The following is a 12,963-nucleotide window of genomic DNA, read 5'->3' as shown; positions in this document are numbered from 1 at the left end:
CATTAATTTAGGGTTCGTTCGCTTAACAATTACAGCAAAAGACACTGTAGTGAGACATGCTTTGATGAGGAGAATCCAATCACTAGCAAAACCCATTTTTTCCATAAGAACAAACAAAAAGTCTCACTTAATATGATCATAAGCTTTGTTCATGTCAATTTTTATACCCGCTTCAAAAACACCACCAGTTTTTTTCTTCTTTAAATAATGAAAGGCTTCGTGAGCTACAAGGATATTATCTTGGATTTGCCTTCCTGGTACAAAGGCATTTTGATTACCCGAGATAATATCCGGATGAATCATCTTCAACCTGTTTGCCATCTCATTTGCTAAAATCTTGTAAGAGCTATTGCAAAATCCAATTTGTATTAATTATAAAAATAAAATAAAATAAGTATCCCAAAAAAAGATGAGTAGGAAATGTAGCAAAAGTGATAAAACTCGAGGACAAGGGCGTGAGAGAGAGAGAGAGAGAGAGAGAGAGAGAGAGAGAGAGAGAGAGAGAGAGAGTCAGAGCGCTAGCGTCTGGTTTCCACCTTTTTCGCTCGTTTAGGGTGGCGCTGGGGGCGCACGCATGACGCAGACACACACAATGGCCCACACCCATAGGGCCAGCTAGGCTACATTAATTACTATAATAATAATAATAATAATTTTCATTCTATTATTGTTATTATTTTTATTATTATTGTTATTATTGCTGCTTGAGCCCTCACCACCAGTTTTGCAATTTGCCATTGCCCAAATCTCAATGTACCCAAGACACCCCCAGAATCAAGCAAACAGAAAGAAAGAGAGTGACAGATACTCATTCTCTATTTTTATTTATTTTAATATTTGTTTTATGGCAACAAATCACAATTTGCCAATTTTATCATTTTAGACATCATAGTTTCAATTTTATTATACATTTTTAAGTTCAAGTAATCTAGAAACATGGTACAAATTCGGTCAAATTCAATCTAATTATGTTTCGTTTTTAGCATGAGATTTGACATAACAACAAAATTAGAAGGATTTTACAAATCTTTAAAGCGTTCATAAATTGCTAAAATTTAAAATTATATAGATAAAATTTAGAAAATTAAAACTACGGGGACTATAAAGTGATGCATAGATGAAAATGACTTTTTGCCTTTCTTCTAAGAAGGGAATGGGGTTTTGTTTTGTAGGTAATAGGTATAAACTTTACAAGTCATTCGGATCCAAAAGAAAACACACCCTTGCAAATCGCCACTATCACACACACCCTTCCTTGGCCTCTTTCCTTCATTAACGGTCACCTCCTATCCTCTCTCTCTCTCTCTCTCTCTCTCTCTCACTCTGTTCAGTGTACCAACCAGAGCCCATAAGGTATTGCCATTTTTCCATGTGGAGGTTCTGTGGGATTGAATTCACTGAAGAACGAGATCTTCAGCTTGTTGCTTATCGGGTTGGCTGTGATTGTTCAGTGGGGCTAGCTTGGCACTTGGCAGAGGCTATCTGATCCAAATTCTTGTTCTATTCATTTATTTTTCGATTGAGAATCGGAGATGCTTACTTGTATACCCTGCTCCAAGCAGCTCAACAATGGATCTCTCCACCATCAACAAGACGAAGACGATGCCGTGGCTGGGACTCCTAGAACCAAGCAAGCCATCAAAGCTCTCACTGCTCAGGTAATCTCGTAACTCGTAAGTTTTTATACTTCTGTTTGGTTTCACAGAAAATGTAGAGAGAAAAAAAAAAGGAGTTCAATATTGCTTTGTTGAGCCTAATTGACATTTGGGTGATGTGTTAAGAAAGACCCAGAACCTGTTTTTTTCTCTAATTCTCCCTTCATTTTCTCAGGAACCAAACAGAGAGTAAGGTTTCTGTTCTGTTCTCAATCTTTGTAAATAAAACAGTGGGAGTGTAAAAGATTTAATTCAGCTGAAACTTCACAGTTCTGTGAACAAAACCATGGAATAAGTAAGACCCAGATTTTATTTTTCCAGCATTTTCTAAGAACTACTTATCTTTTTTCAGATCAAGGACATGGCATTGAAGGCCTCAGGAGCCTACAAAAACTGCAAGCCATGTTCACGGTCCTGCAATGACAACCGGAACCGGAACTATGCTGAATCCGATACCAACTCGGAGTCGGCGAGGTTCCACTACTCATACCGGAGAACAATGGGGAGCTCGAATTCGACACCCAGGCTATGGGGGAAGGAGATGGACAGTAGGCTTAAAGCCCTATCCAGCGGGGAAGGGACGCCGGCGTCAGTGAGTGGACGGACGGAGTCTATTGTTTTAATGGAGGAAGATGAGCCTAAAGAATGGGTGGCACAAGTGGAGCCTGGTGTGATCATCACTTTTGTTTCTTTGCCCCAAGGAGGAAATGATCTCAAGCGTATTCGGTTCAGGTACTTTCTCTTGTTTGGAGTTGATATGATGGTGAAGATTCTGATTTTGGTGGAGTGTGAATGTGAATGTGTGACCACATGCTTTTGCTATGGTGCTGCCGTTTGAACCACTGTATCTTTTTGTCCATTGTGTTTTGATCTTTTTCTGTTTGTTCTTGATCTGGAAGTATAGCTTCTGATTCTTTGAATGTGACTACTTGTTTTTAGTATGGGAATGTTGATTGGGGTTGGTCTATCGTCACATTGTCCATTGTAGTTGGACTTTTAACAACATAATGAGAGTGTGGGATTGTAGCAGGTAAGTTGCATGTGAACTGTCATTTCTCACTCATTTGTGTGGTAGGTGGCCCTAGATTAAGAACCAGCTGATACTCTTCAACGGTTTGAGCTGTCAAAGAGTTTTATTTTGTTTTTAGGATCTTAACATTCTACCATATTCCCAAGACCTGACGTCCTCATCATCAGCCCACCCTATTGACACTTATCTGGTGGTACTCTCTCCTTTCATGGGTAGCTTTACTCATGGTGTATTCAATGACTTAACATCACGCCAAACATAATACCAGTGTATATTAATCCATTCTATGAGATCGTTCCGTGCTAACCCGAGTGTTGGATGTGGTGTGTGTCAAAGAGAGAAAGACTTCATTGATGAGACTTTAGAATTGTAACACACTTTGTATGGGTCTTAAATATGGGGGAGGCCTACATGTCTATAGCGTTGTTTAATTTCCATTAAGTTTTGCTAGTGATTACAAAGTGGTTAAAAGCAACTCATATGAATATCTCGCCTTTATAAAGAAATAGACGTACAGTAGCTCCACATTATGTGAACTTATGTCCTGTACAGATATACTATTAACTATTTGTTAGGGGACAAACATTATGTGAACTTATGTCCTGTACAGATATACTATTAACTATTTGTTAGGTGACAAGTAAGAGTTCCAAATCAGCAAAAGAATAGTCCCAGTCTTGAATCAATGTCCTCTAATTATATGTTGACATCTTGATCAGTCTTGTTCCGCGGTCATAATCAGCAGGATTTGGTGCTTATCCCAAAGTTCTGTTTGCTTGAGTGAACTCTTATTCACCCTGTGATATATGCCCTACTTGTTTATCTTGTTCTTGTTGATCATGTTGTGAATTTACTAAATCTACTAATCACTGTCTTGTAAATTTGATCAGTCGTGAAATGTTTAACAAATGGCAAGCTCAAAGGTGGTGGGCAGAAAATTATGACAAGGTCATGGAACTGTACAATGTCCAAAGGTTCAATCACCAAGCAGTCCCACTTCCAACTCCACCTAGATCTGAAGACGAGGTGAGCTCATCCCCAATGTAATTATGCAAATATTTTCTTGATGTTGGTAACCAAAGGTAAGTAAAGGTCAGATAAATTTTATTTATCAAGTATGCATTATTGATTCTAGAAGGATCAACCAGAGAACTTCATCTGTCGTAATTTGGGCATGAGGTTGAGACATTTTTTATCACCAGCCAAGGTTGTAATATGGAACATTTTGTTATCTGTTGTATCTCAGATCAATTTAGTTATAATATGTTGCCTACCTCCATCCCTTTCTTTCTCACTAAGTTACTTTGATTCATGAATTACCTTGCTATCCTAACAACATCAACTTTGGTGATCAATTTTGTATGATTGGAATCACATTCTAGCGTTGATGATGTACATTTCTAATGTTTAAAAGTACTTTTTTTCTTCCCCCTCTTCCAGAACTCAAAGGTTGAATCTGCTAGGGAAAGTCCTGTGACTCCCCCACTGAGCAAAGAGCGCTTGCCGCGCAACTTCCACAGACCAATGGGAATGGGGTACTCTTCATCCGATTCACTTGACCACCATCCAATGCAATCCCGTCCTTTCTGTGACACCAGTGGTCTAGCTTCAACACCTAAACTTTCCAGCATCAGTGGGGTGAATGAATCATCATCAATAGATGGTTCTGTAAGGACTAGTTCAGAGGCAGATCGCTCAGGAGAGTTTTCAGTTAGCAACGCTAGTGATATGGAGACTGAGTGGGTTGAACAGGACGAACCAGGAGTGTACATCACTATAAGAGCATTGCCAGGTGGCACTAGGGAGCTTAGACGTGTCCGGTTCAGGTAACTAGGTTTCTATATTGTGAATAGTTATTTTGAGTTGATTTTTGCTAAGTTGTATTTTGCACTGCCTTGCTTGTGGCAATAGTGATTGTTTTGTTCTCCACTGCTGTCTGAAATAGTGAGAACATAGACCGGGTCAGTACATTTTGTAGTTTTCTTTTTTACATTCCGGTGAAGTGTGGATTGTGACACCATTTCCCTATGGATGGTATCACATGCAAACCAAAGCCTTCCTGTTCTTTTACTGTTATTTTTTTTGTTTGACTTGCAAAGTTGGACCTTAATTCCACAATGAAGTGAGGCTTTTCAAGTATACCAATTTATCTTTTGCACTGGTCAAATTGGCTTGAATATGAAACTTATTTTCTGTATCCTTTGCTTATGCAGCCGGGAAAAGTTTGGTGAAATGCATGCCAGATTGTGGTGGGAAGAGAATAGGGCAAGGATTCAAGAGCAGTACTTATGACTTGGAAGTTAGCACATCTTTCAGATGGTGGTGGCTCATGGAAATTGCATTTCCTCTTGAAAATTACATTAAACAGCTGTATGTTCTTAGGCTCAATCTCCTCAACAAAGCTTTCATTTATCGACTGTGCCCCAGTTATTAACTTAGGTTAAATATATCTCTGTGAATTCTGGAATTTCTTTTTTCAATTTCGGGTGGATAATGTTGTTGGTTTCATGGGAATTTGGTAAATGGGTGCATAAAATGGGGATATTGAGAAATGTTTACAAGAATGAAATTTGATCTATAGTGGACATATACTTTTCATTTTACTCAAAATGTAAACTGCTCTCAGTTTCTTAATCTGAAATGCAATGTTCTTGGTTGGTAAAAAGTATTCATGTTTTGTGCTCCTATCAACAGGCTATTACATTTGCTTGAAATTAGTGTGTGGCTTTCTTGAAGAGTTGTCATTCACTTCCCCCCTCCTAAAAGCAAAATGAAGTTTCTTCCTTTATCATCCTCTAAGCATCATAAATTGATGGGTTTATACTTCCATAAAAATGTAGATAAATAAATTGATTTTAGGCCAAATAAATAAATAAACATTAGTGCAAACAGAAAGGCCGAATGCTCATTTTAGTCCTGGGACTTTCACCTCCCAAGCATGGATTTCATTCAATCAATAGGAAGGATAACAAAATAGCGTTGACATGTAAACTGTGGCCTCGTTATAATCTTCCCGAAGAAAACCACATAGGACAAAACCGGAGTAGTCTTTAAAGTTCCTGGAATTTCTCAAATTCTGTTTTAAAATTTGCCAAACATGTTACTCTGACCATATGGGACTTTCAAATTCCACATACCCCAAATCCCATCTGAAAGTCCCTCAAAAATTTTGGCAAAAAAAAAAAAAAAAAGAAAAGGCGCGAGATGTGACGACCCTGGTCTAGCAATATACCAATCACACAGCGACAACTGTCCGTCTGTTCATATAAATTCATTCTTTGTTTTCTTACTTGATTTCCCCTCCAGTCTGAAATTTCGAATTTCGTTGCTGCCATGGACCCAAACCAAGGCGGAAAGAAGAAACGGAAAAGAAAGAGAAATAGCCTGAAAGAATTGGCGGGGGCTCTGGCTGCACCATGCGAGCAGTGGCGGAGCGCCATTATAATTTAGAGAGAGAGAGAGAGAGAGAGCAGTGGGAGGTCCACTTCCTCCTCCGGCTACCTCCACTTCACCACGTGTCCCGATCTCGTGCCTCTGGATCCAAGTACAGAAAGCGATGGCCATTTGAAAGATGGATCTCGATTCTCTTCCAACTCAGACGTCGTCCTCACCGTCTGTTTCACTGGCAAGATTCTGGTGAGTCTACTCTGCCTGTCTCGATTACCTTCTCGTCTTGTTGATTTAATTTGCTATGTGAAATTGTCTTTCAACTGTTTATTTGCGTTTCGTTGCTGTTGCTGAGAAAATCAAGGGAAAGCGAATTGAACTAGTAGTACGATTGAAATTCTAGTATCTTTCATAGCACGTCTCCACCGTGACTAAATTCTAGTGCTGAGAATTTTTCTGATTTTTTTTTTTATTTTTTTGTGTGAAGAATTTATTTGAATTTGAATGGCGTGAGCAAAATGATATAATGAAGAAAATTTGTTACTTGTGTCAAATGTTTCGATCCTTCTGGAAATATCCTTTGATTCAATTTTCTATATTAATTTATCACAAGATTTTACTATCGATTTCGGAAAAAAACTGTACGGAGGGAGTTGTCTTTTTACATTTCCTGGTTATTGGAAGCATTGCATTATTTAACGATCTGACTGATAATCACAATTTGTTATTGAAAAGGTAGTGGTGAGGAATTTTGAGAATTGACAAGTACAATGATGAAGAAAATGATAACTTGAGGCTTACATAACTCAGTTGACAAGTATTTACATCAGTAGCTTACAGTAACTCTTTTTTGGATGAAATTCTTAGATAGGTCTATAATTATTTTTTTAGTACTTTTGGAAGTTATCTAATTGTTGGTGATTACAAGTAGTGAAAAGAATAAAAAAATTTCTATATTTACAACAAGTGAAAGCGATTCGTTTACCCAAATATCTCAAACAGTAGTTTCTGTAACACATACACGATCGCTAATTGATACCAAATATAGTGTTTCTTATGTAGTTTAGTAGCTCCAGATGTGAAGTACATATCTGCCACTCCTGGTTCCCCTGTGAAGGACATTTGTGCTGTTGCTGGCAGAGCTGGTGAAGGAGGAAATGGTGGAGGCGTAGTTGCCGGCATAGGTGAAGATGGCGGAGGTAGAGGCAGAGAGAGAGAGAGGCGGAGATGGCGGAGGTGGAGGCTTATCTGACAGGGGCAGAGCTGGCGGAGGCGTAACTGGCAAGGGCGGAGGTGGAAAAATCAGAGCTATTGGAGGTGTAGTCAGCACAGGCGGAGATGGCGGAGGCGTAACGGGCAAAGGCGGAGCTGATGGAGGCGTAGCTGACAGAGAAGTAGTTGGTTTGTCCCGACTTGAGGCAAGGTACATTGTAGTGCCAAGGGAAGTTCCAATATCATTATTGCAGGAGGCATAAATCTTCTTGCCAAGAACCGCAGAAGTGATATTGATGCAGTCCATTATAATGTTGTGGCAACCTGAATTCTGGTCACAATCTAACTTGATCGCCTCCTCACTCGCAGAAGTTCCTTCAAAATCAATGTACTTCACATAATCCACCGACAAAGCCGAGGGCTGACTTTTGCAGTCGTGATCACGGTCACAATAAAACTGGTCAATGATGATAGGATTTTTAGTTGCATCGAGTGTGATCTTCTCAAAGGTTATGTTCCTAGCATACCCCGATCCGCCCTTGCAGAATAAAATTTTAAGTTAATATGATATTATAAGCGAAACTTTTTCAATAAGGATTTGTGTTAAGGACTACGTACCTTATACCATGGCCTGGCCCGCACTCGATGTTGGCGATATTGAGATCGGAGCAGCCACCATTGATGGCTATACAGTCATCGCCGTCATTTTCTCCTGAACCATCGATCAAGAGATTGCCCACATTCAAAAATTGGAGCCAATCATCACACCCTTTCCATGTATCCATCGTTTTGGGTGCCACCAGTTTGCCCAGCTCCTGCCATGTCTTGATTGGTTTCACTCCAAAATTAATTGGCAATGGGGGGAGTAACTTAACTTCTTATAAGCTCTTGTTAGGTTTTTCAACTTTCCAATGTGGGACTTTTTACATTTACATTCTTACACGCCCCCGCACGTGTGGTGAATGCCCCTGCACGTGTGGTGAATTTTCAAGCCTAACACGTGTACAACACATATTGGGTGACGTGGAGCACGTGTGGCCGTTGGGCTTTCACACGTGGGTAACGTGGCTCTGATACCATGAAGGAAGTTGAGGTTCCATCCCAAAACCAATTGGCAATGGGGGGAGTAACCCAACTCCTTATAAGCCCTTGCTAGGTTTCTCAATTTTCTAATGTGGGACTTTTTATCTTCACATTCTCACAATTGGCTTCATCAACTGCTCCACATAACTCTCCCCGAGCTGTTACAAAAGCCTGTATGACTATGTGGTTTAAAATTCAAAGTTTGATAATATTAACACATCAAGCTAATCTAACAAATGAACATTACTCGAAAAAACTAGACGCATTTGTTACGATAAGTTAATTACCTTGGAATCATCAGTTCTTCCATCTCCAACAGCACCATACTTGAAAACATCAAATATTCTTTGGCTATACACCAAACCAATCAACTGAGATGAAGCAATGTAGAGTATTAACAAGCATGTTCTTATTGTTCACGAAACAATGAAGAAGAAACCAGAAAGATGGCAAAGTCGCTAAAGCTCTCGGGCTCTAGAACAAAGTGATCCTAATAGCAATAACTATATATGATAGTAGGGCCTAGTATATATAATATTCCCAAAGGGGCTACTAATTATAATAAGTTTTGTTTTCCAATTAGGAAATAGGGTTGTTTTAAAGGTTCAAAAGACCTACATGCTTTGAGTTTTGCATGCATTAATTAGACTGCCTTTCCAAAAATAAAATAAACCAATATCTAACCAGGAATTGGATTAGCAATCAGCCTTGTTTTTAAAGCTTCTTTGGTTGTTCTTTAGAGAAAACAACAATATTTTCTAAATTCTAAGTCCGCAAATATTTTATAAATAAAAAATAAAAAATTACAGTAACACATTGTTTAAATAATTTCTTTTAACGAGTATTTTCTAAGAAATTAAAGTTTAATTCAACAAAAAAATATGCAAGCCACCTTACATAATACGATGGTGTACAAGTCTTACTTGCCAAATACCAACCTAATTAAATTGAGATTGGAACTAATACTTACCTATTTTTGCTCAAAATTTGGCTAGGAAATTGCTAATTTTTCTGTGTTGCACTAATAGTGACTAGTAGAACCCTTTCCGCTCAATAATACTGCAAGCATTATAACAATGGGTCATGGGTATAATGGTCTTTTTATTCAACTATTCATTAGTTGTAGATTCGACGTGTCATCGTAATACTACTATCTGGTGTTACTAAATCAAATCTATGGGTGAGACCGGTTTATATTTTAAATAAAATATACATGTGTTATAATGTAAATAAATTAATAATACAACGTGACAATATTACGGTCATCTAAAAATTTCTCTCGATCAGACCTCAAAACAAGTTGATTTCTTATCTCTTAAAAAGAAACAATCTTTAGACCCATCCATTCATAACCTATGCCACTAAAAACTGCTCCAAGAAAATGGGTTTTCATGTTATTTGGTCACGGACTGTTACATTGATAAGTTTTTCTTATTCTAGTTCGTATTTTGTTAAAAAGAAGTCATGATTCAATGAGAAATGAGAACCAATATGGAATATATTTTTATTTTATTTTAATTATTTTAATCTATAGGTTTGTTGAGGGATTACATAATTTTGTGTAGAATCAAATGATTGTCCAAAAAGTACAGAAACATTCATATGTCTAGATTCTTGTTTTCTGAATGATATAAAAGTAATGTAGCAAACACCAAAACAAATCCCACCAACAAAATAATTTGCCACTTTACTAATCTTATCACTTTGTAGTTATGCACTTTAAAATCTCATTCCCTCACTTTCAAAATCTCATCACTTTAAAGTCTCATCACTTCAAAATCCTTTATCCTCACTTCTAAGTGAATTGAGCGAATTTAGTGTTGTGTATGGATTTAGCATTAGGTCCAAAAGAAAATTTTCTATGTATTTTTTTTTCTTTCGTAGTGGTTCTATAGTTAATAAAATACGGTGCAATGCTAGAAACACCAAAATGCCATAAGTTTTTTTTCTTCTTCTCAACATTGGAAATTAAGTTATTATGCGATAAAAAGAAAACTCATTGATTACAATAACAATATATTTATGCAAATAAACATAACTTTACTCATTCTTATATAAAATACTAAATATTCACCTTAAACGTATTGAATAAAATAATTTGAAAAAGAGAAAATAAGACTAGTACATAGTAATAATCACACATTGTTTTACTTCCAAATTGGTTCATAAATTCGATTCGTTGCATGGACCTCAATTTATTTATTCTAATTCTAACTCTCATCAAGTTAAATGTACCTTAAAATATTTTTGTTATTAAAAAAAAAAAAGAACTTTGGAAAAGGCTAAAAGAGGGAGAAATTTTTTAAAAGAAGCCAAAATAGACAAAATTGCCCTTATTTATTTTTGGATTTCCTAAGGAATCCTTTACATTTGCATGTCTTTGGTTTGAAAATTGAAAGGTTTTTCTGTCTTTTTTGAAAAATCTTTAGCTTTTTTCAAAAGTAAAAGTTTGTTTTTTGCTAAAACCTAAGGCCCCGTTCGTTTATGTTTTGAGAGCCCATTTTCATTTTGAGAGAACAAAAACAAACAGAAAACCTGTTCGGTGGGCAAAAACAAAGAACAGGGAGAACGTTTTATGAAAACAAGAACAACTTCACGTCTACTTGTAGAAAACAGAAAAAAAACTGTTTTCATTCTCACAGGAAACAAACTCTGAAAACATGTTGCTTCTCTGGCTCAATCTTCTCTCCCCGTCAGACCAAAACCAGCGTCAAAAGTTGGCAGCAGAGAACCACACGCAGAGCTTAAACCACCACAATCACCCAATCAAAATCACCATCGCCCCATCGAACTAGATTGACATCACTGCCACTCAATCAAACCTAACAGAATCTCTACACAATTGAATTGAACCACCATCATTGAACAAGTAATTGCCGAATCAATTTTCAGTCCAAGAAAAGGAAAAGGAGCTGGGAAGCTATTGGAAGATGAGGTTGCATTGAGAGAGAGACAGAGAGAGGGTGCAGCAGCATGAAGAGAAAGTGGAAAAGATGGGGGTTGGTCTGATTCTTCAATTTTGAAGAGAGAGAGAGAGAGAATGAGAGAGGTATCTAGAGGGGAAGGGAGAGAGAGAGATAGAGGGAAGTGATAGAATTGGGGTGGGTTTGCAGAGAGTGAAAGATAAGGTTGGGTTGAGGTTTCATTTTAATTTAAATAAAAAAAAAGATAATTCTAGTTTTATACTTTAGAATTTTATTCTATTTTTAAATGATATTCTTTTAGATGATTAAAAAAAATACTTTTTAAAAATAATATACGTACTAATTTTTTTTTGAAACTCACATATTGATTACATAATGTTGTATTAAAAAAGCATAATGCATTTTAATTAAAGTTACATATTCATTGTTTTTGTCATTTTCACATATTTCTGCCAGACGCGTTTTCACTGTTTTTGTTCTCTGAGAACAGTTTTCAACTAAGCTACCAGACGAGTTTTTGTTCTTTGAAAATGCGTTTTCATTCTATGAAAACATTCTCTGAAAATGCTCTCTAAAAACATTACCAAACGGGCCCTAAATTTACTATAAAAAATAAATAACTCTCATCATTGTATGTAATAATAAAGTTTTTTTTTTTTTTGGGTTCATTCACTATGGAAGGGATGAGGAGTATTATATTGGGTTGACTTAAGAACACTTCCAATGAAAGGGTTTGCTCAGGCAAAAGGCCCCCCTGGTCTCCCAAAACCCATCCCAGCAGTGCCATCTAGCCCTGGCAAAAGCTGGGCCCAACCAAGCCCGGGCACACCCAAAGACAAGACTTGTCTGGTGGGCTGCTGCCCATGTAAGTTGACGTCAACGGTCAATTTAAATATAAAGAAATTTGAAAAAAAAGGAAAAAAAAAAAAAGCCATGTTCTTTACTTCCCATACCAAAACTTCATATAAATTCCTCTCATCATATCTCATGTGAATAGTGGTTGCCCTTAAGTTGTCATGACAATGGGTGAGAATGCATCATAGGGCAATCAATATTAACGTGAATAATAACTCCCCTTGCCTCCCCTTGTATTTTGCCATTGCAAATGGGCGGAAATGCTCTAAGGTTGTCTTCCTAGGTGAATCAAACCCAGATACACTTTTTTTCGGGGGGAGGAGGCGGAGGGGGAGAGTTTGCCCACTTTTTCACTTTGGTGCCACCCATGTGCATGTGTAATTATAAAGCTTGTGTGTCAATATATCCCTGAAGTTAATCCAAAACTAAACGACGTTTTTATCATAATAGGATTGAGAAATCCAAGTGCTATTTGAAAAAGCCAAAAACACTTAGGTTCGTCAAAAAGTGCTTCTATAATCCATAAGCACTTCCTTATTTGTTCATCAAACGCTATTAGAAGCACTTAACCCTTTTAAAAGCACTCCCAAACAGGCCTAGCCCAAAATATGTGAGTGTGGCACAAGTAATTGTTAAATAACTATATAGATACAAGATATATTGGGAGAAAGGAAAATCAAATATAAGACCTCGTGTGCAGAGATAAATGCTCTTTACAACTTGAGTTAGTGCCTTGGTCAACTAACTGTGTCTGCCAAAGTTACACTTTTTGGTGTAACCTATTTGAACGATTCAGACCTTTTTTACCGACTGCTAA

General features: G+C 37.3%; 2 protein-coding genes across 2 annotated transcripts; one reads left to right on the top strand and one right to left on the bottom strand.

Moving 5' to 3' along the window:
• Positions 1,141-5,353, top strand: LOC18783445 (protein Brevis radix-like 2). Its single transcript, XM_007215502.2, has 5 exons — positions 1,141-1,658; positions 2,008-2,387; positions 3,576-3,711; positions 4,126-4,511; positions 4,899-5,353. The coding sequence occupies exons 1-5, from the start codon at positions 1,533-1,535 to the stop codon at positions 4,975-4,977; spliced, it is 1,107 nt and encodes a 368-aa protein (XP_007215564.1). The 5' UTR covers positions 1,141-1,532; the 3' UTR covers positions 4,978-5,353.
• Positions 7,136-8,069, bottom strand: LOC18781696 (polygalacturonase ADPG1). Its single transcript, XM_020559269.1, has 2 exons — positions 7,903-8,069; positions 7,136-7,802 (listed from the first exon to the last, which is right to left on the bottom strand). Exons 1-2 carry the CDS (start codon positions 8,067-8,069, stop codon positions 7,136-7,138), a joined length of 834 nt encoding a protein of 277 aa, XP_020414858.1.

The sequence above is a fragment of the Prunus persica genome, chromosome G3, assembly GCF_000346465.2.
Source record: "Prunus persica cultivar Lovell chromosome G3, Prunus_persica_NCBIv2, whole genome shotgun sequence".
NCBI classification, from domain to species: domain Eukaryota; kingdom Viridiplantae; phylum Streptophyta; class Magnoliopsida; order Rosales; family Rosaceae; genus Prunus; species Prunus persica.
Note: the sequence above shows the minus strand (reverse complement) of the source record. Positions and strands in the feature narration are given on the sequence as shown.

Excerpts from the sequence above, each read along its gene's own strand:
- LOC18783445 (XM_007215502.2), top strand. The coding sequence starts at position 1,533 with ATGCTTACTTGTATACCCTGCTCCAAGCAGCTCAACAATGGATCTCTC. Across the intron at positions 2,388-3,575 it reads CTCAAGCGTATTCGGTTCAG|TCGTGAAATGTTTAACAAAT; the intron begins GTACTTTCTCTT and ends AAATTTGATCAG. Across the intron at positions 3,712-4,125 it reads CACCTAGATCTGAAGACGAG|AACTCAAAGGTTGAATCTGC; the intron begins GTGAGCTCATCC and ends CCCCTCTTCCAG.
- LOC18781696 (XM_020559269.1), bottom strand. The coding sequence starts at position 8,069 with ATGGATACATGGAAAGGGTGTGATGATTGGCTCCAATTTTTGAATGTG. Across the intron at positions 7,803-7,902 it reads GGGCCAGGCCATGGTATAAG|GAACATAACCTTTGAGAAGA; the intron begins GTACGTAGTCCT and ends GGGGTATGCTAG.